At 45.1% G+C, this 27,364-nt stretch overlaps 1 protein-coding gene across 3 annotated transcripts in view; it reads left to right on the top strand.

The window, feature by feature from the left end:
- Positions 1-3,116, top strand: part of Dtl (denticleless E3 ubiquitin protein ligase adapter) — a 40,598-nt gene extending 37,482 nt beyond the window's left edge. For all 3 annotated transcript variants that reach the window (XM_021170545.3, XM_085843897.1, XM_085843905.1), the window contains exon 15: positions 1,069-3,116. In XM_021170545.3, the coding sequence (XP_021026204.1) occupies positions 1,069-1,167 (99 nt within the window). In that variant the 3' untranslated portion in view covers positions 1,168-3,116. The remainder of the gene's footprint in view (positions 1-1,068) is intronic.
- Positions 3,117-27,364: the final 24,248 nt, after the last annotated feature.

Genomic DNA, 27,364 nt, shown 5'->3' with positions numbered 1-27,364 from the left:
CATCCATAAGTAGATTTTTTTTTAGCTTGTAATTGCATTTTCTGAGCAAAATGAAACTTAGATATTTCAAAGCAATTAAATTACAGAATCCTTGATTTTTTAATTTATTTTTATTTGTTGGCTTTTTCTCAAGTTTATGATTATCTTACATATAGCAATATTCTGAACACTTATTTCTAAGGTTCACATTTCAATGACTGACAGGACATTTAATTATGGTAAGTGAGCTTTGTAAAGCCTTAGAATGGTAAAGACAGCTGAGCATTGGGTAAGCCATGCACACCAGCAGAGCAACGCAGAGCTGCTGTTACTCGGTGTGAAGTTATGGGGAGGGGCATTCAGTTCCTGGGGCTCACAAGGTTCTTGTTCTGAGTTTAAAAGGAAGATGGAAAGGACCCCAATCCAATTAGGGGCAGAAGCTATCTTTAGACTAGTACTAATGTGGTGAGTGTCCTGCCTCACTTAACATCCTTAACCTGGCCTGTGCTTCTGGGAAAGGAAACAAAAGATAGATATAAAGGCTATTTACTCTGCAAGCCAAACCAAAATTTTGGTACAGAAAATGACACAGTTTCTTTTTCTCAATAGTAGGAATGTTCTGTGTTCCTAGCCAAAAATTTGTCATCAGTGTCCCTGGGGCTCCCATCTGTCTTTTCCTGACCCCCATGATTACTTTTCACTGATAATATAAATCATAAAAAGCTTTGAGACCAGTGTGCTGATCTAGTTTTTTGAGTTTGGGGTTTTGTTGTTGTGTTTTGGTTTTGGTGCTTTTACGTGTTGTTGACTTACAAGCTCTCACTATGTATCCCAGACTGGCTTTGAACTCAGGACCTTGCTGCCTCAGCCTCCCAGGTGCTGAGATTGTGGGAATGTGCCACTATACAACTAATATTTATCAGGAAAATGTTCCTTTTTTGGAAGAAAATGAAGAAAGTGCTGTTTTTGCACTTATCAGTTGAGGGGCTGATTTTGATTCGCTCAAGAAAATAGGAGTTTTAACCTAGACACTTGCTGTGGGGACTTGGAACTTTAACTTGGGGTGTCGCTAACTACGTTTTCTTCTAGGTCACCATTACTCCCAGCTCCATGAGGAAGATATGTACGTACTTTCGTAGAAAGACTCAAGATGACTTCTGCAGTCCTGAACACTCAACTGAATTATAGATGCTAATCTGAAGTTCATTGAACTTAGGTCTACAAAGATTTTTTTTAAAAAAAAAGGCTTTAAAATTCTGGTCTTTAAGAAAATGGTCATCTTTTCATTTTGGAAAAAGTCCTTCTACTCTTTAGCAGACCTAGTCAGGCCCCACTGTGTATAGACACAGCTACTGCCTGAGGTGAGTGCTGTCTCCAGGTCCCGGGGCAGCTTGTCCTCTGTAGTCTACTCTAGCAGTCTGTGATCATCACGTCCAGCTCGTGGATGCAGAAATCAAGGAGTGCTTCTGTGGACAGTGGAGAGTGCTAGTCCAACACAGGGCCCATCTGTGAAGGCCGTCTGAAGATATCCTCTGCAGAAGATGCCTTAAGCAAGCGTGAGCTTATTTGAAATATATCATTTGTTCACTATATTTTTGTGTGTGTGTGTGTTTCTCAAACTGTATAAAAATGTGATATTCACTTAGTACATTCATATTGTCTTCATTTACGGTATAAATGTCAACTCTTTGGAGAATGTAGGAGGAAACAACAGAAAGCTGGGTTTTTGAAAGCTGTGGAGATCTTTTCTTTTCTTTTAACCAGATTTCTATTACAAACCAGCATCACTCATGGGGAGAAAGGCACTTTCTTGAGAGATGTTTTATAAAATCAGTATACAGTGAGACCAGAGCAGTTCTCTAGGGTCTGTGACTTTAAAAAATGTCATTAGATTTTTAAGATAAAGTAATTTCTTACTTATAAAAGTTGATATTGCTTTAAAAAAAAATCTAGAACCTGGAAAATAAGCCTTTTTTTTTTAAACAAAAGGCACCAGCTGTCTAGTATATTGGTAAGCAAAAAATAAACAGCACTTTATCTAGACAGTTAGTGCAGAGGTTGTGTCTGTTGACTCTAAATTGTATTTGAAATACTGTAACTTTTCTTTCCCTTAAATGCTACATGTTGGTCCTCATGAAATGAGCATATCTCCCTTTGCAGACTCTTAGAAAGAAACTTTATGTTTGAGAAAGGCGTTCCCTTATAGTTAGGAAAGAGTTTGTCTCATTCAAATCTCTGGGGGCTAGCTAAACTTTATTTCAATTCTCGTGATTTTTAAATATTTTATTAAAAACTTTAAGTCCTTTGAGATTGTAAGTTAAGCTTATAAAACAAACCAAACTAAGAAGGTTAAATAATAAGTGTTGGGTTTCTGTAGTTATTACAGTCAAACCACACACATATGCAGCAGCTTTCGCTGAGTGCTGGGGAGTCTGCAGTGATGTTAGCTTTTTGAGTAGTGGGCAGTAGGAAGGAATTTTTAATGATGTAGAACTGCCAATAATGTTAAATATCTGCTGCTTTGAAAGCCAGTGGTGGTCAGTAAAGCAGATGATCTGTGTCTGGCTGCACTGCCAAGTGAAGCTGGGGTGAGTGGCTGTCAGAAACTTCAGGCTCTGCTTGGAAAACTTAGTACCACAAATGGGTGTCAAAGGTCATGTGTAACAGAGTAGTAATTATCCCTGCCGTGTGACCTTGAGCTGACCCTGAATAATCAGCCTTTTACCTTGTCTGATGTCCTTTCCTACGTTTTTTTTTTTTTTTACAGTGACCTGAAAGCAATCTACATAAAAGGAAGTAATCTTAAGAGTCCCTTTTGCTTGCTTGTAGAGTAAAATGTGTTGTTTCCAAAGGTATAATCTAGTTCAAACTGAAAGAGGTTCTAATAAACGTCTTACTTCATCAAACCTCAAATGTTTAAGGTGGTTTGGGTTACTTGCTGTGCTGCTTTGAATAAGAATGGCCCGTAGTCTCGTATATTTGAATGATTGGTCACTAGGAAGTGGAAATGTTTGAAAGGATAATAAAAAAAAAAATAGGTGTGGCCTTTGTGGAAGAGTGTGTTACTGGGGGTGAGCTTTCAGGATTCAAAAGCCCATACCAGCCCCAGTCTCCTTTCTACCCTCCAGCCCCTACCCCTTGGCCTGTGGATGTAGCTCTCAGCTACTGTTCCAGCTCCATATATTGTCAAAGCCTAGCTTTGACATCCAGGTAAACTGAGGTGGAACAAGAAAATGGATGGACCAAAAGCTGATAGCTCCCGGTAATTTGGGCCCTGTTGCTCTTTTGGAGGCAGAGCTGGTGGCTTCTGGCAATTCCTGCTGATAGCATCAGGGGATTAGAAGAAAAAAAAAAAAACTTAAACTCTTAATTAACTCTTAGGAAGCCAGCAAGAAACAAAAGAAAAGAGGGGAAATCCTAAATACACACACAAAACGGGTCTGACCACCAGTTTAGTTTCACAAGTGTGTACACACACACAACATATATACATATACATACATACATACATATATATATATATATATATATATATATATATATGCGCACATACATTCATTTGGTAAATGGAGCAGGGCCACAGCGGTCACTTAATTTTTTTCTTGCCTTTATATAACTTCTCAGACAAAAGTTATCTATTTAAAAAAAAATACCTCATAGACAAAATGATATGCAAGGGAGTTACAGCAGGATATTGTTCAAAGCAATGTTTCATTCTATAAGTTCAAAGCAATAGATCAATTACTTGAACCAAATCAAGAATTCTATAAAATCATTAACTCATCCAAACAAACATTAATTCAAGAAAGTATATCTTCATATTGATTCTGCACAGAATCTGCTCTGTAAAATGTGGGCTAATGTCCAGTAATCAATCAAAACAGACTATATGTGGAAAGGGTCTTTGACAGTCACAACCTGTCAGAAAAGTGAGGAATACAGTGATGACAAACACAAGAAGACACAGCAGCAGCAAGTAGCACTTTAGAATGGGACATCTGGGGCTGCACCTGTCCAGGATTCACCCATCGAAGCCGTGCAAAACTGCAGGCCCTCTTTAGGAAGTTTGCTTTCCGTGGCCTTCCCAGCATGACATCTGCCAGTGTATGCTGCAGTGCTTCCTTCCATGATAATTGACTAAACCTCTGAAACTAAGCAAGCCTCCCACCTCCCAATAAAATGCTTTCTTTTATTAAAAAAAAAAAAGACTTGATCATTGTTTCTCTTCATGGCAATAGAACAGTGTCTATAACACTTGGTAAAAGTGTCAGTACTTTGATCCCAAACTTTTCTTTTTAGATATGTTTCAAGCAGTGTGGCTATGCAAATAAATATGTTTCTTTTGGTTATTTCAAAGCCCTTGTTGAGTTGAATAATTCTCTTAAAATGTCTCTCGATGTGGGCTGCACATAAAACTTTGTAGCTGCCTTTGTGTTAAGGGGTCAGCCAACAACCTCTTCCCTTTGCCTTATTAAAACTGCACTAAAGTGGGCGGTGGTGGCACACATCTTTAATCCCAGCGTGCAGGAGGCAGGGGTCCTCAGAACTTTGAGTTGGAGGTCGGTCTGATCTACAAAGTAAGTTCTAGGACAGCCAGGCTGCGCAGAGAAACCCTACCTCAAAAACAAAGAAACAACAACCTGCAAAACGAAAAAAAAAAACCCTGCACTAGCACTATGGATTCGAAGCGTATTTACTTTGTGTGTGTGTGAGATGGGACCTATGAGAGGGTTCCCACAAACTGTCCTCCCACCATCATATGCTCTCCTTTGATATGCATATTCCTTTCCCACACAATTTTTTTTTTTACAAAAATTTCAGCCTATGGCCATGTTCTTTTAGAGATCACATGTCTAGTCAATGTGCCTGTTGAAAGCCTATCATAATACACTGATGCTCTTAGGGCTGTTTTTGTGCTTTTCCTAATCCCAAGAGAGACTTCCTTCAATACTGCTCTCAAAGGAAAGGCCAAGTAGTCTCACAGCGAATGTGGAGAGGGAGCCTGGGATAGTGTCCTAGGAAGCTAGAGTTAAACTTCTGGCAGTCCTCAGAAGGGCTCAGTGCAGCCATCTCACTGGCTCACGGGGCTCCATGGGAACCCATGCCATATTTCAGACTAGCCAGTTAGCTTGTTAAGTCCTGAAATAATGGGAAATTCTTCATTTGCTGGCCCTCTAGATATTAGTTAAAAGTTACAAGCAAGCTGAACACATTTTGTTAAACTTGAAGTAAATTGAATGCTTTATTAGGACTTTAGAATAGCCATTTTGTTGTCTAAAAATTGTTTTTATGTGGGCCTACATTTGAACACAAACTAGAGTGTGTATGGGGTTATTACTAAGGAATGTTATGGATAAACTCTGCCTTTAAAAAAAAAATTACCTGGCCGGGCATGGTGGCGTACGCCTTTAATCCCAGCACTTGGGAGGCAGAGCCAGGCGGGTTTCTGAGTTCAAGGACAGCCTGGACTGCAAAGAGAGTTTGAGGACAGCCAGGTCTACACAGAAACCCTGTCTTGAAAAACCATAAAAAAAAAAAAGAAAGAAAGAAAAGAAAAAGAATTTTGCCGGGTGTGGTGGCGCACACCTTTAATCCCAGCACTCAGGAGGCAGAGGCAGGCGGATTTCTGAGTTCGAGGCCAGCCTGGTCTACAAAGTGAGTTCCAGGACAGCCAGGGCTATACAGAGAAACCCTGTCTCGGGGGAAAAAAAAAATTACCTGGCTGTGAAGAGGTCTCTGTTAAGTGGATCAAGTGCTTCAAGCATGAGGACCAGAGTTCAGAACCCACAAAATTGCTGGATGTGGCAGCCCTACTATAATCCAGGTCCAGGAAGAGGAAGTCCTAGGTTCAAAGGAGAGACCCTGTCTCAGAATATGGTAGAGAATGATGGAGGAAGAGTCTTGATGTCAGCCTTATGCTTCTATACACACATGTGCATACTCACATGGAAAAAAATGTATACGTGTATGCTCTCTCTATACATACGGGTTAAAACTCACATTTTACTTTTATGAGTGTACGTACAGCAAGCATCGACACAGCCGAGGAGTGCTGTTTTCCTGAGGAGGTTTGTACGGTTTCAAAGCTCATTGCCCTTCTCCACTGTGCCAGGGAAGGAGTTCAAGGGTACAGGGCTGTTCCTCTTGAGCTCCATTTCCCTCTGCTTTCTTCCATCTGCCACACGTCCTTTTCTGTCCTGACATTCTGTAGACTCGGGAATAGCAGTGGTGCACTGCAAAATGCCCTTGATTGGTAGACATTCCATTTCACCTGCCCCTAGTAGTCACTACCTGGGTCCAAGTCCTGGGTGAGGCACTGGGCTGTCAGTTACTACCGAAGTTAAATACATTATTGGTGATGCTCCATGACCCGAAGGCAGCACTCGAGAGAAAGATCAGATTGCCAAACCCTTTGAGTGAACCTGTTTGTGTCAAGGACCAGTCGCTTCCCTATAAAAGTTTAGAATTCAGTTCCCCTCCTGTTTACAATGCCTGTAGTTCTTGGATCCAAAATCTCCCCTGGTAGACCTTGATGGTCAAGGCTAAGATGCTAGCCTATGGTACTATTGAGGTGATGGAACCGTTAGAGGGCAAGCCTGGTGGGAAGAAGTTAGATGGATAGGGAATACGGCCTTGAAGGGGACATTCCGAACCCAGATCTTTCCTGTCTTCTGTTTCCTGGCTACCACTGGCACAAAAGTGGGCCAGGTGACCATGGCTGAAACCTGAAACTGAGTCAAACCACAAATCTTGTGAAGTGTTGACTTACCCAAAGTATTTTGTCACAACAGAAAGCTAACAAATGCTTATATTCTACATGTTTTTATGTTTTATATAAAAATGATCACTTCCTAGCTTTGACTCTAAACCCTGTTGGCTCTGGGCAATTTCCTGTCTATAAAGTTGGTTTATCTGGTTCTTAAACATGGTGTTTTTAAGATGTTGCCTGGTGCACAATAGCGAATACAGTTACTCTTATCCATTATTCTTATTTGGCAAGAAGGGCAGGAGTTCTTGCCCACATTTGATAGACATAATGCTTTAGCAGTAATCCTCTGATGTTTCTATGAGGTTGCCATCTACAGCAGGTGGTCACTAAATTATCTGCTGCCCATAGTCGGGAAAGGCTGTAAACTACATATTTATATCAAGACATCCCCAAGCCCCGAGCTGCTCACACAGCACACTCTGTCCCTTTCCTCACTCAGCCTCCAGCTCTGCTCCCCTATTGAAACCACCTTTTCAAGGAAGTAAGAGCAGCCCTGCAGAGCTGGTTCAGTTCTGTTCTCTAGTTCTGTTGAGAGCTTGAGCAGAGTAAAGGGTAGAGCGCACCCCTTGCCATGGGAGCACCTACTTTACCCCATACAGAAGACTGACGTGCTAGCTGCACGTCAGTGGTTAGGCTGTTGCTCCCACGGTGATGACATCTTTCACCAGGTTATTTCTGGTGCCAGTCAGATTTATTACCATTCACATGAGTGCCAAAATACTATCCATGACAAATGTAGCACTGTGGTTCCAACAATCCCATGCCTCCAGGATACTTCAGGTGCCGGTTACCAATTTACAGGACCATACAGAATGTGGCATCCTCTTGTCTGTTGTCCAGCAGTCTTGCTATCTGGCCCCTTCCCCCGGTTTGAACCAAGACATGGATTTGGATGTAAATGTCATAGACTGAGCCTTTTCCCACTCCTATCAACAGTGTTCCTTACTTTTAAAGTCTAAAGGTAAATTCTACAGAGCAGACCTTTTCCTCTAGCAGTGCATCCCAGGTAATCCTTGATGAAACAGACTCAAGCCTCTGGCCTTGCTGTTGACATGGAGCTGGCAAACATACCATGTCACAGAGGGTCATTCGGCACCTCCCACCTCCTCCAAAATGCACATACATAATTTTCCAAGGATGATTTGAAGTTCTCATGCTCCCTTGCCCTCATGTTGCTTGGGATTAAAGGATCCAGGGCCTTGCACATGCCACCACACTACACCTCCAACCCTTCTAAGAATTACTGAAAAGCAACATTGTAGGATTTAATTAAATAGGTCTATAAAATAACTTACTAGTAGTTCAGACACTACTCCTGTGGGTCCTGGTGTGTCTGATGTGTGCTTTTGGAAATGGTGCATCCCCCAAAGCCTTCTATTTAGAGTTCCACTCTCACTCCCTTGGGCAGCAGGAGCTCCCCTTCCTGCACCAGCATGGGGCCAGCTGCCAGTTTAGGAATGTCACTCATGGATGTAGTTTGGTGGCCCTGATTGTCCTCCTTGGATAAAAAGCTAGGAGCTGAATGAAATGGGTATCTATATCACGCTCTTGAGTTTCACAGAAGCCAAGGGCCAGAGCAAAGTGAGACTTGCTTCCTGGACAGTGTTGGCCCTGGAGTATCAAGTGAGATGGAATTGTCAGAGAAGGAGGCTTTGTCCTCACTTGACCTTAACCGTGACCTTGCTCCATGTCCCAGCCCCTGCTACTCCTAGGTACTCCTAAGCAATAGGCAGAGTATGAAACAAGAAGTATCCCTGTGTAAAAACCTCCCATGGTGGCGCACGCCTTTAATCCCAGCACTCGGGAGGCAGAGGCAGGCGGATTTCTGAGTTCGAGGCCAGCCTGGTCTACAAAGTGAGTGCCAGGACAGCCAGGGCTACACAGAGAAACCCTGTCTCGAAAAACCAAAAAAAAAAAAAAAAAAAAAAAAACCTCCCATGGGCTAGAAAGGACCACTTCTAACAAGCCTTCAGGGGTGGATGGCGTGTGTGAACTGGGCCCCATGGGAAATGTACTTCATGACAAAGCTCAATGGCCTGCTTAGTGGAGACAGAAAAGCCCCCTTTCCCCACTGTTCCCTGTCTCTGCCTCCCCAGAAGAACCCAGCTCGTTTATTCTCATTGACCCAGACCTTTGAGCAGAGAAGAGACGCTTCAGTCACTCCTGGTGGCTTAACACTTCCCCTCCTGAGATGAAGCCAATCACCTGCTTCCTGCCTGCACCCAGGCAACCAGGCGCCTGGAGAAAGCCTCACCTCTAGCCAGAGGGGATCCTTCGTGACAGAAATTTTCACATCTCTGCTCCATGTACCAGCTGTCTAGAGCAGACTCCACCCTCCACTCTGTAAGATCTCTGATCCTTCCACCCCCCTCACTCTCCACAGAGAGTCAGCCTTTGTGAGTTTTCCCTGTGTTCCCAAAAGCTTAAACCCGCCCACTTGATACTGGCTTCCTACTGCAGCGGAAACAGTCAAGTTGAGACCAATTCCATTTTCAAACCATCCCCTCCCATCTTGTACAAGCCCACCTCTGCAGAGTCCCTTTTGCTCCCCCGCCCCCTTTATTGGATTCACCTAGTGGTTCTTTAAAGACACTACCTTCACACACACACACAAATTGTGAACATACATTTTTTTCCACGTGTTTGCCTTTCTTGATCTCTGTTCACTCTGACTACTCAAAATTGTTCCCCAGCTTCCTGGCTATGCTCTCCCACCCACTCAGCCCTCAGCACCCTGGCACTGGTGGGTGCTCTCCTGAGACTGGTCTTGTAATGGTCATCTGGATTGTGAGGTCAGTCATCCAATAGTCCTCAGTCGTCAGCGTTTGACACTACTGAATGCCTGAATGGCCATTCCTTTCTTGGTGATAAGATCTTCAGTGTCTTCTGTGACTTTCGATCCTGTCCCCCTGGCCACCCTTGCCCAGGCTTATCCTTCACTTTGTCATTCTTGGAGCTCACCACAAGAAGCCCCCAAGTCTGTCCATACTTGTAGCTCCCTAAGTACTTAACCGACCATCAAAATGTTCATGTATTTATCAAATAGATATCCCAAAGCCTCCCTCAAGCTACAGAATTATTTTAGTGAGTACCCATTATAAATATACCATAACCTACTAGTCAACCCTGACCACTGGTGTGTAGGTAGCTTTTAATATTTTAACTTTTATTAACAGCTTCATGAGGAATATTTGTGTAACAGTTCTTGCATGTAACTGAACAATGCTAATAAGGCTGGTGAGGTAGTTCAGAGGGTAAGGGTGCTTACCTCCAACTCTGAAAATCTGACTTCAAGCCCCAGGGTTCATATGGTGAGGAAAGAGCTACTGCACACACACACACACACCCAACGCAAACACACACACACACACAAAATATGTAAGCGAGATTTTGTTTTTGTTTTTTAGAAAGACTGTCTCTATAACAGCCCAGGTTATCCTAAAACTCACTTTGTAGACCAGGCTGGCCTGGAACTCAGAGATCTGCCTGCCCATGCCTCCCAAGTGCTGGCATTAAAGACAAACGCCACCATGCCTGGCTCATGCATGTAATTTTTAAATATGCTAATATTAGTAGTTATGGTCAAATCACTAATTTCCATAGGGAAACTAGGGATGTCTGGAATGTACACTTGATCTTTTGAAAAATCATGTGGGGGCAACCAGAGTAACATTGCCAAGGGTAGTATCAGAATCAAAGAGCATGACTCATTTGGCCCAGGGCAATAGGTTTGGTCTTTCCTCTTCTCAGTCCCCTGCATGAGCAACACCATGGGCTGCCAAGGGGTTCTGGCCAAGGTACAGCTCACTCCAGAAGTTATAGGCCATTTGTCTTATTCCCGTCCTGTGTTTTGGCAGAAGAGCCCATCTGCTGGAGCCAGGTGAAACTTAAGTGATTCCAGAAGATTCTGTGGCTGTTTGCTGGTTAAAGAAATTTCTGAGTCAGCCTAGATCCAGATGGCTATGGGAAGTGACAGGCCAGCAGAGATCAGTGCCAGTGTAGGCTGATTACACAGATAGAATGGTTGGATGGGGAATGACACAATTTGAGATTTCTTCAGCATCTCTCTTCTGCTTAGTAATCTTAAATAGGCCTTGGGCTCCATGCACCATCTATGCCCAGACAACTTTTGAATTTTGTGTTTGTAATCTGACTTCTAAACTGAACTCCTGGCTTATGTATCCAACATCAATGTTAGCATGTCCATCTGGGCATTCAGCAGACCTCTCCAATTTAACATGTTTAAAATTAAACCTTTATAAAGCTGATCCACAAAAAAACCTAAAAAATTAAAAATAAATAAAAGCCAGGTGTGGTGGTGGTGCCTTTAATCCCAGCACTGGAAGGCAGAGGCAGGCAGATCTCTGTAAGTTCAAGACCAACCTGGTCTACAAAGTTAGTTGTAGGACACCCAAGGCTATTACACACACACACAAAAAAAAACTCCATCTCAAAAAATACTTAATTAGTTGGGCGTGGTGGTGCATGCCTTTAATCCCAGCACTCAAGAGGCAGAGGCAGGCGGATTTCTGAGTTCGAGGCCAGCCTGGTCTACAAAGTGAGTTCCAAGACAGCCTGTCTCAAAACCCTGTCTCAAAAAACAAAAAACAAAAACAAACAAACAAACAAAAAAAAACCTTAATTAATTAAATTTAATAAAAAGCTGATCTAGTCTTGGTTAATAGTAATGCCACCTTCCAAATTTCAGGCCAAACACTTAGTCAAGTCTCCAATGTATTTCTCTTTGTCACAGACCAAATCCAGTTCATAATCAGATTCTTCTGGGCCACCTCCACAAGTCCAGCTCTGCTTCTATCAACAAAGGAATAACAGATACAGAACTCACTCTCTCATAAGCAGCTGTGAGAGAGAGTCAAGGAGACCAAGCAGAGATTTTCAAATATTGTACAAGAGGCAGCACAGAGAAGTGAGCCCCGGGGAGGAGCCAGATGGCGTGAGCATGCAGCTGTGGAGGTGACTCTCACATAACAGCCCCAGAATGGAGAATGCAAACACACCGGAAACCTTGCTGAGTTTGAGAAACAAGAAACTGGAGTTTAGGGAAACCAGGTCATCTGGAAATTTCTAGATAAAATGCCAAAAAGGAGAAAGAGCCCCGTGTAACACATTGCATATGGCTGAGTGCCAGGCTGTGTATACACAGGGTAAAACTCCACACACAGCCAGAGAGCAAACACCGAAGAAACAACACTGGAAACAATCTGAAAACCCTTAGAACCCAACTCTGGCTGGAAACATTAAAGTTCTGGCTTGCCAGAATAGAGAGACCTTGTGATAGATGGTGTCTTTCTTCCAGAGAAGGCTCAGCACTGCCAACTTCACATACTCTTCCACAGTCTACTCTCCCACATTAAAGGCAAAGTTGAATTCCATTCTCTTTTAACCACAGTTATCATGGCTTCCACCAACTGAGTGCATAGCTATGCAGTGTCGGCTTTGAGGCTAGACTGGAAAAAGCAGTGACACTTCCAGACACCCAAAGCTACACTGCTTCTCCCTCACCTGCCACCGGGGCTAACGTGGATGGTCTCTGAGGATCCTGAAAGAGCTCCTTGGGAGAGGAGGAGGAGGAGACAGCCGCAAATGGGATTAAGTCTCAAGTGGACTGATGCTGGTTATAACCCATTTCAAGATGACCCTGGAAGGCAGGGTGAGGGACATGTGAGCCACCATGTGCCTATCATTCATCGACAAGGAAAGAGAAATCACAGGGAGTTAAAGAAGTGGGAGCGAGGGAGATGGTTCAGAGGTTAAGAGCACCGACTGTGGCTTTCCTTTCAGAGGATCCAGGTTCTATTCCCAGCGCTTACACAATGATTCACACTTGCCTGTAACTCCAGTTCCTGTAAACCCAATGTCCTCTTCTGGTCTCTGTGGGCTCTTACATTTATGTGGTACACATAAACTCATACAGACAAACACACATACACATAAATAATTTTTAAAGGAGAAATTCACAGATAGGATCAAGGAGTTGGCAGAGAAATTAGAAAGTCAAAAGTCAGGGTGTCTGCAGGAAGGGCATAAATGCATAGTTATGAAGTAAAGACATTTCTGTGATATCCACTAGGAAGCATTGCCATGGCACTAAGCAGACAGGATGAATTAGCAGCTGGTGTCTGGGCTGACTCACTGGCCACTGCGGTGCTGGCTCTCATTCAGAAGCACTCATCCAGCAGTCACAGCTCTGCTGTCCAACCGGCCAGATGCAGACACTCGTGTGTGTGTGTGTGTGTGTGTGTGTGTGTGTGTGTGTGTGTAACCAGGGGAGGGGGTGTGGGGGGTGTTTTGTTTGTTTTCGTTTTCTAGACAGGGTTTCTTGTGTAGCTCTGACTGTCCTGGAGTTAGCTCTGTAGACCAGGCTGACCTCAAACTCAGAGATCCACCTGCCTCTGCCTCATAAATGCTGGGGTTAAAGGTGTGTGTCACCACTGCCTAGCCAGAAACAGACACCCTTAACCAACAGTACCCAGGATAGCACCAGCCCTTTCAAAAGAAAGCCAGCCACTAGGCTTGTTTTAGGGGCAGGGTGGGAAGTGAGATGGTTTTCCTGTGTATCCCAGGCTGTCATGGAATTAGCTCTGTGCTCTGTAGACCAGGATGACATTGAACTCAGAGATCCACCAGCCTTTGCCTCCCAAGTTCTGGGATTAAACATGAGTGCCATTATGCCCTGCTAACAATAGGGTTTTCTTTTCTTTCTTTCTTTCTTTTTTTTTTTTTTTTTTTTTGGTTTTTCAAGACAGGGTTTCTCTGTATAGCCCTGGCTGTCCTGGAACTCACTTTGTAGACCAGGCTGTCCTCAAACTTGGAAATCTGCCTGCCTGCCTCCGGAGTGCTGGGATTAAAGGCGTGCACCACCACGCCCGGCTGGTACAATAGGGTTTTCAACTCTGGAAAAATAACTTTACCTGGTCTGAAATTAAAGCCTAATTTGCATGCATTTGTTATGGTTCATGGACTTATGGGTTAAGTGCAAAATTATAAAACTTTCAGAAAAAAAGTAAAAGAGAAAAACCTCTGGGTTCTGGGAATAAAGAAAAGACACCAAAAGATGAGGCATGAATGGAAAATCCAATGAATGTAGACTGTTAAGCTGAGACGGCTCGTCTGTATAAAGGGTGGAAAGACAATCTACAGGGCTAGGAGATGGCTTGGGGGTAATGTGCTTGCTGTGCAAGCTTAAGGACCTGAGTTCAGATCCCAATACCCTCTTCAAAAGCAAGGTGTAGTGGCATCCACCTGTAATCCCAGCACTGGGGAAGGTAGAGACAGCAGGATCTCAGAGCTTATTGCCCAGCCTCTAGACCCTCAGTGAGTTCCAGGTGCAGTGAGAAACCCTGTCTCCAAGTGAGAAAAGGGATAAAGAAAGACACCTGACATCAGTTTCTGGCTTCCACATTCATGTGTGTGAATACTAAACCACAGAGAGAGAGAGAGAGAGACAGAGAGAGAGAGAGAGAGACAGAGACAGAGACAGAGACAGAGACAGGCAGAGAGAGACAAAGACACACAGAAACAGAGACAGATAGATAGAAACAGAGAGACACAGAGAAAGGCTACAACTTGGCAACGCATGTATCTAACAAAGAATTATTGCCTCAAGTATACAAAGAACTCTTAAAATCCAACACTTTAAAAACTGTCTAGCTAGAAAACAGGGAGAAGTTGTGTTGAAGAGGACAGAAGCAGTTAAGCATCAGCAGTGGGGGATGTAAGATGAAGCCACAATGATATAACATAGCAGCCACACGTGCAGGAAGACTTGAGAGCAAGTCACTCAGACATCAAGGATGAGCGCTGACGTGCAGCCATTTTGAAGAACTATTTGGGACTTTTTTGTTAGAGCAATTTTAAATGTGAAAAATCCCGACTAGTTCCCAAATAAATGAGCTAGGGTCTATAAGGTTTATTTAATCAAGATTTAGGACACAATACAGCTGAGCAGTTATTAATCTGTTTTAATCATCTAATCTGGCTACCTCCCAGCCAAAATCCCTGAGATCCTTGCATTTTAGTGTGGATCTGGCTCTCTCTGCTCCAGGTGTGTTCCCCTCTCTTCCCCCCCCCCTCCCTCTTCCCACCCCTCTCTCTCCTGGCTGCCATCAGAAGTCCAGCCCTATTCTCTCTTCTGCTCAGCCATTGGCTGATAAGCTTTTATTGAGAAATCAGGAAATAAATGGGGAGCAATGTTTACACAACATTGAAAGGGAATTCTTAGAATAAGCATTACAGTGCCGTGTCCGGATTGCAACCAGAGATGGGGACAGAGAAATCAGCATTTGAATTACACAAGGATAATCTTTACACAATGCACAATAACAATATGCCTATTCTTTTCAATAGATATAATGTCCAATTACTAAGTACCAGCAAATATACTCTTGGGCATTTGTTCCAGAGAAATGCCCACACCAAAAAAACCTATGTTCACAGGGATTCAGAATGTCCCCAAACCTGGAAACGGGGCAGGTGTCATTCAGTGGGTGAATGTGAGACAAACTAGTGAGCTCGCGCTAACCAATGAGCTGTTGATGAACACAACTGTTTCATTTGGATGAATTTTCAGAAAAATTACACAGCCTGAAAAGGCAATTCCAATGAGGTTGTGGGTTGTATGTTAAAACAAAACAAAACAAAACAAAACAAAACAAAACAAAACAAAACAAAACAAAACAAAAGCAAAAACCTATTCTCTGCTTGTTTGTCGCTCTGTTGTGCTAAGACTTGAACCCAGGGCTCTTCCAAGCTGTGCAAGGGCTGAGCTATGCCACCAGACTATCTACCAAATGTTTGAGAAATGACATTTTAAAAATGAGAAATTGGGGGACTGGAGAGATGGCTCAGCAGTCAAGAACACTGGCTCTTCTTCCAAAGGCCCTGAATTCAATTCCCAGCAACCACAGGGCCACATGGCGGCTCACAACCATCTGTAATAGGATCCAATGCCCTCCTCTGGTGTGTCTGAGGAAACTACAATGTACTCACATACATAGAATAAATACAATAAAATTTTAAAAAATGAGAAATTAATTGGTGGTTGTCAGGGACTATAGAGTAAAGGAGGGCAAGCCAACAACGGGACTGTGTGGCAGTGGAACTATTGAGTACGTTGGGTGGGTATACACACACACACACACACACACTCTCATGATAAAACAGAGGTGACCTGAGCAGCTAGGGTACTGTATCAAGTACACACATCCTTGCCATATACCCTAGTTGCAAAAGGCATTGCGACAGAAGGAAAGTGGGTAAACTGCACACGGAATCTCTGCACAATGTCACACAAGGCATAACTGTCTAATTGTCAAGGGGCTGCGTAGTCAGAGACCCTGTGGAATGAAACTGGAGCTGAAACTCCCCTATTGCCTGGTGTTCTTGTGGGTTTCCAGTGTTCAGATATGTAAATGTTATTTCTTACAGTCTCTAGTGTAGCACAAGCGTGTAGCCGGGAAGAGACAATCCTTCCACCTGCGTTGACCTCACCATCAAGGTTTGTAACAGAGAAAGCACAGTGTGATATTTACTCGACAACTCTACCCAACAAGCATTGTTGCGGGAAATATTAAAAAAATCGAACCGGCACATTCCCGAGCTAGTGCCGACAACCACTGGGTCACAGGGCTCCCGCCAGGTGATCTCACTTGCGTGGTCTCTCTGCCTGCCAACTCTCTGACCCCCCCAGGCCATGTTCCCACTCTAGTGCCAGCAACCGGTGACCCCCCCTTTTCATCTCACTACCACACAAAACCCATGCACCCCATGGTCAGCTATCTCATGACTCAATTACCCGGTAGAATTAAAACTCTTAAAGCTTGTAGTTAACCAATCAAATTTATGTATCAATAAAACTCACAGTTTACAAGATGCCACTACAATAATTTCAGAGCCAATTGATAATGATAAAAGCTTTATCCCAATTAATCAAACCTTGTGATATCATCACGTCGACCTCCATTTTACTTTCCCTTTCTCCCCCAGTCTCTCTCTCTCTCTCTCTCTCTCTCTCTCTCTCAATCTCTGCAACTTTAGCTCCGCCTCCCTTTTCCCTATCCAATTACAGGCCTCCTCTGCACTAATGTAATTGGACAGGGAAAATCCTGCAACAAAGCATCTTTCAGAACTTCCCATTACTAAGTGATTCCTGTAGAGGAGGCATCACTTAGTACTTTGCCTATGTGAGGTCCAACATTTGATAACTCTACTGTTAAATGATGCTGCGGAGTCCTCGCCCTGATTCCAGGGACTCATTAAACTGGAGCACCAAGGGTACAAAAAAAGGACAGCCATTCAGGAGAAACCGGGACAGAGTGGACAGGGCTCTCGGATGGAGAAGCTGGACTGTGCAGGAAGCTCACTGTTTATTATATACAGGTGGACAGAGAGGCAGGGCTTTGCCTACTGCTGAACAAGGAGCTGAGACTATTATGTACAGATAGGTAGGAGGCGGGGTTTATGGTATATAGCTGAATCCAATCTTGGTAGGAGACACCTCTCTAGGGAGCAGCAGTCTTCAGGCCATAAACGTCTTGTGGGGAGAAAGCTACGGTGGCTATCTGCACACACTGTCAACACACATGTTTACTTAGGACTTGACTCATTCAGTGCTTTCTCCAGTCCCCACATGACATATGTGTACCAAGCCTTGCACATTTCATAGTAGGCATTGCTGATACCTAAATAACTGTTTAGCTTTAAAGTAACAGATTTTAGCCAGGCGGTGGTGATGCAGGCCTTTAATCTCAGTACTCAGGATGCAGATGCAGGTGGATCTCTGAGTTCAAGGCCAGCCTGATCTACAGTGAGTTCCGAGACAGCCAAGGGATACAAAGAGAAACCCTGTCTCAACATGCCAAAACCAACCAACCAACCAAAACACAGATTCTTACTTGGTAATCTGGATTGTGATTTGCGTTTTCTTTCTTTTTACTTCTTTTTAACCATGACCAGCATCATGACTCTGAAAGGTTTACAGAGCCTTTCCCCACTCCCATGAGACCAAACACACTTTGCCTTAAACTGGGACCCTCCCTTTTCAGCCAAGAAGCTGTGGCTTGCTCAGCACAGCCTGTATGCCACCCTGAGCTGCTGGCCTCCGAGTGATAACGTGGGCATCTTCAGTTGCAACTGAGGCGCCATCTTGGAGTTAATAGCCTGAAAAAGTTGAGATATTCCTCAACAAACATCGTAAGCTATTGTCTCCCCAATAGGTTCAGTCTAAGCCCAAAGGAGGCCCAATGCACCACCCTTCCCAATGACCTGCTGGAGAAATCTGTACTCTCATTCCCAAAACCTTAGTCTCTGGGGCTTTAAAAGTCTTGGTTTCTGACAGGAAGATGCTGTCATCAGGGGGAGTATATTAATGCCAGGAAACTTCACACTGCAGCTGCTGTCTGCTCGATGGGCTAGTCTGCTCAACATGCCAAGAGGCCAGGATTTAAGGAAAGGAATCACCACTCAGATGAGGTAATTAGCTGCAGTCATCAGTCAGTCGGTGGTAGGCTGGTGTCACTGTGGGGGCAACAGAAAATTCTTGGGCACTCAAGGCACCCACTGAGGCATCTCAGACACTCCCCCTCCTCATTGGAAAGGACAGAAGCTCAATCTAAGGTGGCCATGGTGTCTCATAGCTTAGGGACGAAAGTCTGTGCCATGCCATCACATGAGATACTTGAAAGAGTAGAAATTTTAGTGAGGGAGGAGTGGACTTCGAACAGGTCTTGAAGAAGGAGACAATTACTGATGTGATCTCAAAACTAGATGTAGGAACGGAGACAGAAAGAAAATTGGCTGGTTCATCCCACTAGCTTTCTGGAAGTTTTCGAAGGGCAAAGCCCAGTCCCAGAAGCAGTTGGTTGTGAATGACACCTGGAATGGTCAGCGATTGTAGTGAAGAACTGTGGAAATCACTCAGACCCACGCCCAGGGACTAAGACACCCAGGAGGCCGGCAGATGGGCCTCTCCCTGTACTGTTCAGTCAGCTGCAGGGAGCTTCCAGGTGTTGGGGAGAGGCCCACATCCACAGACTGCTCCACGGGAAGATAAAGTCCTAGCCACAGCCTCCATCTGAGACCTTGGGAGCACCTATTCTGACTTGACTATGAAATGTGTCCCACACTCTCACTGATGAAGGATCGGCCCCAGACAGTGGTGCTATTTTGGGAGGTTCTGGAAACTGTCAGAGGTGGAGCCTAGCTAGAGGAAGGAGGCCCCAAGGACAAGTCTGAGGAGAGGAGAGGCTTATCTTTCCTCCAGTCTCTCTGCTTCTTGGCTGCCAAGTTGGGATCCGCTCCGCTCCATCAGGCCTGCTTCACCATGAGCAAAATAAATTTCGCTTCTCCACAAATTGTTTTTAAGTTACGTATTCTGACAGAGTAGCATATTATCTTCAATGACCTTATTTATCACCAAATTCTGGTGACCTCTTCAGACCCAAACCTCGAACAGTAAATACCAAGTCCACTCTTTTTATTATTGTGTCTCCAAGGCCTCTTCCTTCACACTGAATACAGCAGAAGAGAAGCCCCCAGACTAGAGGAGTGTGTTGGAGGGGTGATGTGATTGGACAGGAACAGATGGGAAGGGGCGGGTCCAGAACAGAAAGGAAGGCTACAGTGGTCCAGGTGAGAGCTCACAGGGGATTTTGGCAATGCTGAGAAGTTGGAAATTGGTTCAGTCCCTGTCTGCCTCCCTCGTCCAGAAGGCAAGCTGTCTGAGGACAGGAACCTTGGCTTTTTAGTTATTATGCTGTAATCTCCAGTTCCCGTAACAGCTCTTGGCCTCTAGTAGATACTTTATTTAAAAAGTAACAAACAACCAGGCGTGGTGGCGCAAGCCTTTAAATCCCAGCACTCGGGAGGCAGAGGCAGGTGGATTTCTGAGTTCGAGGCCAGCCTGGTCTTTGTAGTGAGTTCCAGGACAGCCAGGGCTATAGAGAAACCCTGTCTCGAAAAAACCAAAAAAAAAAAAAAAAAAAAAAAAAAAAAAAGTAACAAACAAATTTTTGGGATTTTATCATTTAAGTGTTCACACCACCCCTCCCCCATTGAAGACAGCTACATCCTGCAATACATCAAAACAACCACAGAAATACTGTATGTGCTGTGACCGTTAATCTAACTGTCAATTCAGCAGGATCTAGAGCCACTTAGGGGGCATGCATCTGGACTTATCTGTGGGGAGTTTCTAGACCTGGTTAATTGAGGTTGGAGCCTCAGATGTAGTGGAAGCACACATCAGTCTTTGTGCTGGGGGCCTGGGCTGAATAAGAGGAGCAACCTTGCTAAGCCTCAACTCCTTGTCGACTTCTTGGTCATGGATACAATGTGACCAGCATGCTCACACTTCTGGAGCTGTGCCTTCCAAATGCCATGATGGACTGTCTCCACACCCTGTGAGCCAGATCAGACCCTTCCTTGAATTGCTTTTGTGGTGTTCGGTACCATCCTCCAAGTGAATTACCCATCATCTTCGTAAGTCTTCAAAGGTCATCCTAGCATTGCTAACAGTCCTTCATAGAACAAGGGAAAACCCTGGAACCTTCTTTAGGGTATCCAGCAACTCTCCCCAGCCAACTGTACCCAGTCCTGCCCTAACTGTAGAGGCCTTGGGGTCTCAGGGAGGGGCTGGGGAACCCTAGGGAAAGGAAGTTCATGGGGGTGAGGAGCCATCGTCCATGCTGGGGGCAGACCTTCCAGAGAGGCTAGTATGGAGTCACCCATGCTCTGTAAATGATTCTAATAAACGCATAGATTCCCAGAGTGAATTGTGGGTTGTATGGGAAGGGAAGAATGTGAGCAACCTTTGTTAGATGTTTTTGTTAAAGAAATAAGAAAAGTAGCTGATACAGGCTGGAAAAGATACAGTGTAACCAGCCACAGTTGCCCACTGCAGACTCCCTCCCCTCCCCAGGTGGCAGGTGGACACCCTGGGAGACAAAGACCTCTGTGGTGTGTGTGTGTGTGTGTATGTATGTGTGTGTGTGTGTGTGTGTGTGTGAGAGAGAGAGAGAGAGAGAGAGAGAGAGAGATCATCACTTCAGTCCATCTGGCTTGCAACAAGACTCAAAACTGGAAGATGAAGGAAAACTGAGCCTGGAGTGACTGTGGCCTGATTCCAGAGCCCAGGCTGCCGTGAGGTACAGAGATGTCGAGCTCAGGGGCCTGCAGGAATATTTTAATTTTTTTTAGAATGAGAAAGGAATAAGGAGAGTATTGATGAATACATGACAAACCCAGGTTGGGTTCTGCTCATCTGTGTGGCCGCACAGCTATGGACTATCACTTTAGGGATGTTTTATAGCATAGAAAGCCATCCCTGAACAACCACAACTTGGTCCCACCTGGCACAGCTCTCCTCTAAGGTGCCAGCTACTACTGACAAGAGCCAGAGAAACAAGAGGTGGGGGAGTCATCTCACTTAGTTTTCCTTTTTCTTTTTTTAATTAGATATTTTTCTTTACTTACATTTCAAATGTCTCACTTAGTTTTCTAAACCTGTGTTATAAGAGGGCAAAACTGGTTTGCCGATTTTGCCAAAGCCACAGAGAGCAAACAGCTACACTGAGATCTGAGCTGAGGATGTTTGAGATCTTCCATGGATTATTAGATCTTCCGAGGCCTAGTCATGCCTCAGGATCACAGGCTGGTTTATGCAGGGACACCTTCCCCAGATCTGCCTCTGCCTGCCACAGGCAGTCCTACCCAGAGCCACCCAGCTCCACCCTGTCCTCTGTAAACCCCCATCTAGCCCGTTCCCAGTACCAAGCCCACGTCCCACCCATCTCCTCCCTTAATCACAAAATCTTGGGGAAACAGGGTTGAGTGGTAACGCTCCACCCTAGCAGCAGGCGTGACACCCTGTCCTGCCTGTCAGTCCTTCCGGAGAACAGTGAGCAGAGAGCAGTCTAGAAAGAGTGTCTCCTTATTCCACAAGGGCCAAGTCTGCCTCCTTGTGCCAACAAACAGGTCTGCTAAGACTTCAAGGGCCTCCTCTGCCCTCACCCTAATCCTCAGTCCAAACTCAGGGCTCAAATTGTTTTCTGAGGCCTAAACAGGACCTCTCTACATCTCTAAGATGTCCATTTTACTCTTCTTCCATGCCCTGCTCCTGTTTGGTGATCAGGCAGTTTGTAGTGTCCAAGAGTGGAGCTCTGAGAGCCTAGTGGAACTCGGGAAGGGAAGGGCTTAGCTAGACTCCAGCTTTGTAGTTAACTCAACATCTGGCTGGCAGTGTGGCCAAGCATGTGTGAGGCCTTGGGTTTAGGGACCAGCAGTGGAACTTCTGTTTACTGCCTCGTTTGTCATCTCTCATTGGCTTTGTCTTGTGGTCATTGTATTCTGGGTTTGTCATAGGTTCTGCCACTCTTGGCAACACCTGTTGAACATGGTGTACCGGCCACAGGTAACCCTAGAGACACCAACCTGTGCTCAACTACAAAGAAGCAAGCTACAGAGAAGCCAGCAGTCTTCTCTAACAAACACACTGTAGCGTTTGGCCAGCTCAGTAGTGGTTGCCATCAGGAAGCCAGTCAGCTGGTGGAGAAGCAGTGAGCAGTTATGAGTGGGTTAACAACATAAAACCAAAGCTGGTTACAAACTGTCCTGGAGGGGCTGACAAGATGGTTCAGTTAATAAAGGTGATTGCTGCCCAGGCTTGGGGACCTGAAAGTGGTCCCTGGACTGTAAATGTGGAGGGAGAGAACTCATTCCACTCATTAGAGCTCATTAGAGTTGCTCTTTGACCTACACAGCCATGCTGTGGTGCGTGAACATCCATACACACACATGTATATGCCACACACAATGATTTTCCTAGCGAGCTTGGATAAATGAGAACAGGACCCCCAAGACCTCATCTTGTGCAATTTGATACAGCCAAAGGGGTTAAGCTATGTAGCCACTGGCATTCTTCCTAAGAAAGAAGAGCACAGTAAGGCTCTCACAGGGTCAGCCTTGGAGTTTTCTAAAATGATAACAGACTCTGTGTTTTGTTTGTGTGTGAGAGAGACAGGACCTCAGTCTGTAGTCTGTGACGGCCTGGAACTCACCATGATCCTTGTGCCTCAACCTCTTTTTTTTTTTTTTTTTTTTTTAAACAAGGTTTCTCTATAGCCCTGGCTGTCCTGGAACTCACTTTGTAGACCAGGCTGGCCTCGAACTCAGAACTCCTGCCTCTGCCTCCTGAGTGCTGGGATTTAAAGGTGTGCGCCACCATGCCTGGCTAGAGGGCGTCAGATCTCCTGGGTGTTTCTGAACCACCATGTGGTTGCTGGAATTTTGAACTCAGGCCCTTCGGAAGAGCAATCAGTGCTCTTACCTGAGCCATCTCGCCAGCCCGTGCCTCAACCTCTTAAGTACTAGGATTCTGTGATAGTTTAAATATGCTTGGCCCAGGGATTGACACTATTTGGAGGTGTGGCTTTGTTGGAGTAGGTGTGTCACTGTGGGTGTGGGCCTCATCCTAGCTGCCTGGAAGCCAGTATTCTGCTAGCAGCCTTCAGACGATGATGTAGAACCCTCAGCTATGCCTGCACCATGCCTGCTTGGATGCTGCTATGCTCCTGCCTTGATGATAATGGACTGAACCTCTGAGTCTGTAAACCAGCCCCAATTAAATGTTGTCCTTATAAAAGTTGCCTTGGTCATGGTGTCTGTGCACAGCAGTAAAACCCTAACTAAGACAGATTCCAAGTGTGGCCTGCCAGAAACAGGGACATCTCACCCACATACAAAAATGCCTCCTCCACATCACTGTGTGAAATGCCGGAGGCTCAGTCCTTAGGGGCTATACTAACCCCTAGTCTCCATTTAAAGGCACCTAGTCAGCCAGCACCCGGCTCAGAGTTAGAGCACCTGCTGCTAACACTATCAACCTTAGTTTACTCCCACACTGTGAGTGAGAGTCGCCAAGCTCTGCTTCTGCCCCACCCCATAAATAAAGAAAATGGAATACGTTATTTTAAAGAAATGAAGGGAGAACTTTAATGTTAAGGGGACTAATAATGTCTAACAGAAGGAAAACATAGCGTGCAACAGACACCCAGAGTGTTCTGGGAGAAGCAAACAGAATGCGATCAGAAAATGAAAGATGTGTTAGTGGCTCTGGGTTTGGCAAGCTGTTACCACAGGTCAAATCAGTTTTTCTACCTGCCTCATTTTGTTATTGTTTTGAGGCACAATCTTACCTCATAGTCCAGACTGGCCTGAGATTCCTTATTTTTCTGCCTCAGCCTCCCAGGTGTTGGGTTACAGGTATACATCTGCTGCTTTTTAAAGCAAGCATTAGTGGACTATGATCATGTCCATTTATTTGTAGATTGTCGATAGCTACTTTCCCACTAAAACCACATGGAGCAATAATAGGAGCCAAAATGTGTTAGCCAGCTTTTCATTGCTGTAACTCGATACCCGAGGCAGGGTACTTAATAAAGAAATAGGTTTGTTTGTTTGTGTGCACTGTCCTGGAGGTACGAGACATAAGCAGCATCCTGAAGGCTCTGGCGAAGCCCTTTGTGCTTCACCACACCTAGGCAAGAGTGTAGAGAGGTCTTGCTAGTCTGATTCTTCCTCATAAAGCCAGCAAGATCCAATTATGGGGCCCCACCCCAGCGACCTAACCACATCCCTACAGCTTCTGAAGGCCATAATCATATGAGGTTTCCACCCTCTTTTTTTTTTTTTTTTTTTTTTAGGTTTTTTGAGACAGGGTTTCTCTGTATAGCCCTGACTGTCCTGGCACTCACTTTGTAGACCAGGCTGGCCTCGAACTCAGAAATCCTCCTGCCTCTGCCTCCCGAGTGCTGGGATTAAAGGCGTGCGCCACCACGCCCGGCTGGTTTCCACCCTCTTAATACCATTAACAAAAAGCCTTAGACATGAAACTCCCGCTTGAGTTTGGAGGAGGACAGCTTTACGCAAACTACAGCTAAGGACGGTAAGAGATGCAGAGTCTAAGACGCATGGCGGTCCACCGGGATCCTTGAGAAACCGGCTTGTAGGATCCCTTAGACTCTTCTTCAGGTGCTCACTGTGTACATGACATGGCAGTGCCTGCAAAGAGCATCCTCCCATACAGTGTGTGTGACACAGTGTCCGCACACCCTGCCACATGCTCTAAGTCACCTCTAGACTACTTACAGACGATGCAGGGTAGATGTTCTGTTAAGAGCTGTGGGATTCTATCTGAGGATACTGACTGGAACATGTTTGCACATGCTCAGCACAGACACATTCCTTCTAATGTTTTTAAATCAAAGGCTGGCTGAGTCTATTGATCTGGAAGCCTGGATGCTATGACCGTGTCTTCTACCAGAGGATAGTCTAACATAACTGAGGATATTCCCTAGAGCCAGTAGAACTGGCAAAACTTTCCTATTTGAGCTGGAGATGGTGCTGGGGCTAAAAGCATGTACTGCACAAGGTTCCAGGTTCAGTTCCCAGCACCTGAGTTGGGCAGTTTACAACCTCCTGGTACTCAAGTACCAAGGAATCGGACACCCTCTTCTGGCCTCTGTTGGAACCTGTAGTCATATGCACATGGCGCACGCACACACACACACACACACACACACACACACACACACACACACACTTTCTCTCTTAAAAACAAAGCAGTTTTCTAGCTTAAGAGAAGGCAGATGAGAGCAAGGATAGATGGAAGACTAAATGTTTGTTCTCTGAACTGCCAATAATTATGATCCCCACAGAACAAAAATTGCCACCAGACCTTCAGGACAGAAGGATTAGTATTGGTGTAAACGAGGCCCAGAGTCCCTGCTTAGTTGGGAGCCAGGGAACTCCCCTCAACTTTCCTCACTGGTCAACCTTCTTGCCTCCATTTTTTTTTTTTTTTTGATCCCCATATATGACAAGGTGTCCTGGTGTTTAAGTTGAAGGACAGGAGCCCTGACAAACACGTGCACTTTTATTTGGACAGACAGTGGGCCTGTAAGACAAATGAGGGCCTCTAACTATGGAGAGAGAAAACATGACATCTTAAACCTGACTCCTATGTCTATGAGTCTCCAAAGGTTGCCAGTCACTCCCATGAGGGCAGACTGGATTGACCCTAAAGTCATCTCTTCTAGATCCAAACCCACTCACCTCCCTCCTCCAATATCTCACAGGCACAGCATTAAAACAGTGTGGCTCCTCTCCAGAGCCAACATTTCCACACATGGTATGGTCCATGATAGTGTGGAACCCTCCCCCCTGCACCCTTTCGTCGGCCTCCATGATAGTATAGGAAGCTCCGCCTCCTCCCCCAAAGAGATTAAAAAGAGATGTTAATTTTAACTTCTATTCAAGTCAGGAAGGGGAGGGGAGTAAAACAAAAAGAATGTATCAATAATTGAATACATAGTAGTGGTGTCATCATGAATCATACTCACCTTTACACCAATTATGTAAGTCTTATTATCATTGCTTTTGTGTGTGCGGTATTGTGGATCAAGTCCTTGTCTTTCACTCACAATAAGCAGGTGTTCTACTGATACCCTGTCCTAAACCTTTATCACACTCTGGGCTCACCTCTCCCAGGCAGCTAGGACTATGTGAACACTCTACAGAGCCTAGCTTGTAACATTGTAACATTCATGTGCGTGCATGAGCTCACAGATGATAGAAGAGGATGTTGGAAGCCTTCTACCATTCTCCACCTTCTCTGAAGCAGAGTCTCTCCCTGAACCTGGAGCTGAAGTTGTTCAGCTAGGCCAGCAGCCAGTTACAGTCAGTCTCCTGTTTCTAATTCTGAAAGCCCTGGGTTGTAAGAATGTGTGAGAGCATATTTGGCTTATTCTGTGTGGGATTGCAGCAAGTGTTCTTAACCAGTGAGTCATCTCCCCAGTCTTGTGTGTGTGTGTGTGTGTGTGTGTGTGGTTTATTGGTTTTTTGAGATAGGGTTTCTCAATGTCGCCATCCTGGAACTTACTATGTAGACAAGGCTAGCCTCAAACTCACAGAGATCCTCCTGCCTCTGCCTCTGCCTCTGCCTCTGCCTCTGCCTCTGCCTCTGCCTCTGCCTCTGCCTCTGCCTCTGCCTCTGCCTCTGCCTCTGCCTCTGCCTCTGCCTCTGCCTCTGCCTCTGCCTCTGCCTCTGCCTCTGCCTCTGCCTCTCTGCCTCTGCCTCTGCCTCTGCCTCTGCCTCTGCCTCTGCCTCTGCCTTGCCGCCTCTGCCTCTGCCTCTGCCTCTGCCTCTGCCTCTGCCTCTGCCTCTGTCTCCAGTGTGTTGAGATTAAAGGCCAGTGCCACCACACCTGGTTTAACTTTTTTTTTTAAGCAAAGAAAGACCCACAAATGCAGAAGTGACAAGGGCTGACAGAAGATACAGCTCCACCTTCCTCAAAGAATAGGCTTCCAGGGACCTAGGCCCTGTGTGGGGTGGATTTTTCTAAGCTCTGAGAAGAATGCATGGTGTGTGTACTTCTGCCCAGTCCTCTGGAGAACTGACTGCAGTTGTGATTAACTTTGAGTCAGGGTGCAAACTGGAAGGTTCCACTGTGAGGAAAGTGGAAGCTTGCATGAGAAGATCGTACTGGTATTCCTTCAGTGGGGCCTATCCAGCATGTGCAGACAGAAGGCAGAGTGGAGCCC

The sequence above is a fragment of the Mus caroli genome, unplaced genomic scaffold, assembly GCF_978045245.1.
Source record: "Mus caroli unplaced genomic scaffold, Mus_caroli_1 scaffold_1, whole genome shotgun sequence".
In the NCBI taxonomy this organism is placed as follows: domain Eukaryota; kingdom Metazoa; phylum Chordata; class Mammalia; order Rodentia; family Muridae; genus Mus; species Mus caroli.
Note: the sequence above shows the minus strand (reverse complement) of the source record. Positions and strands in the feature narration are given on the sequence as shown.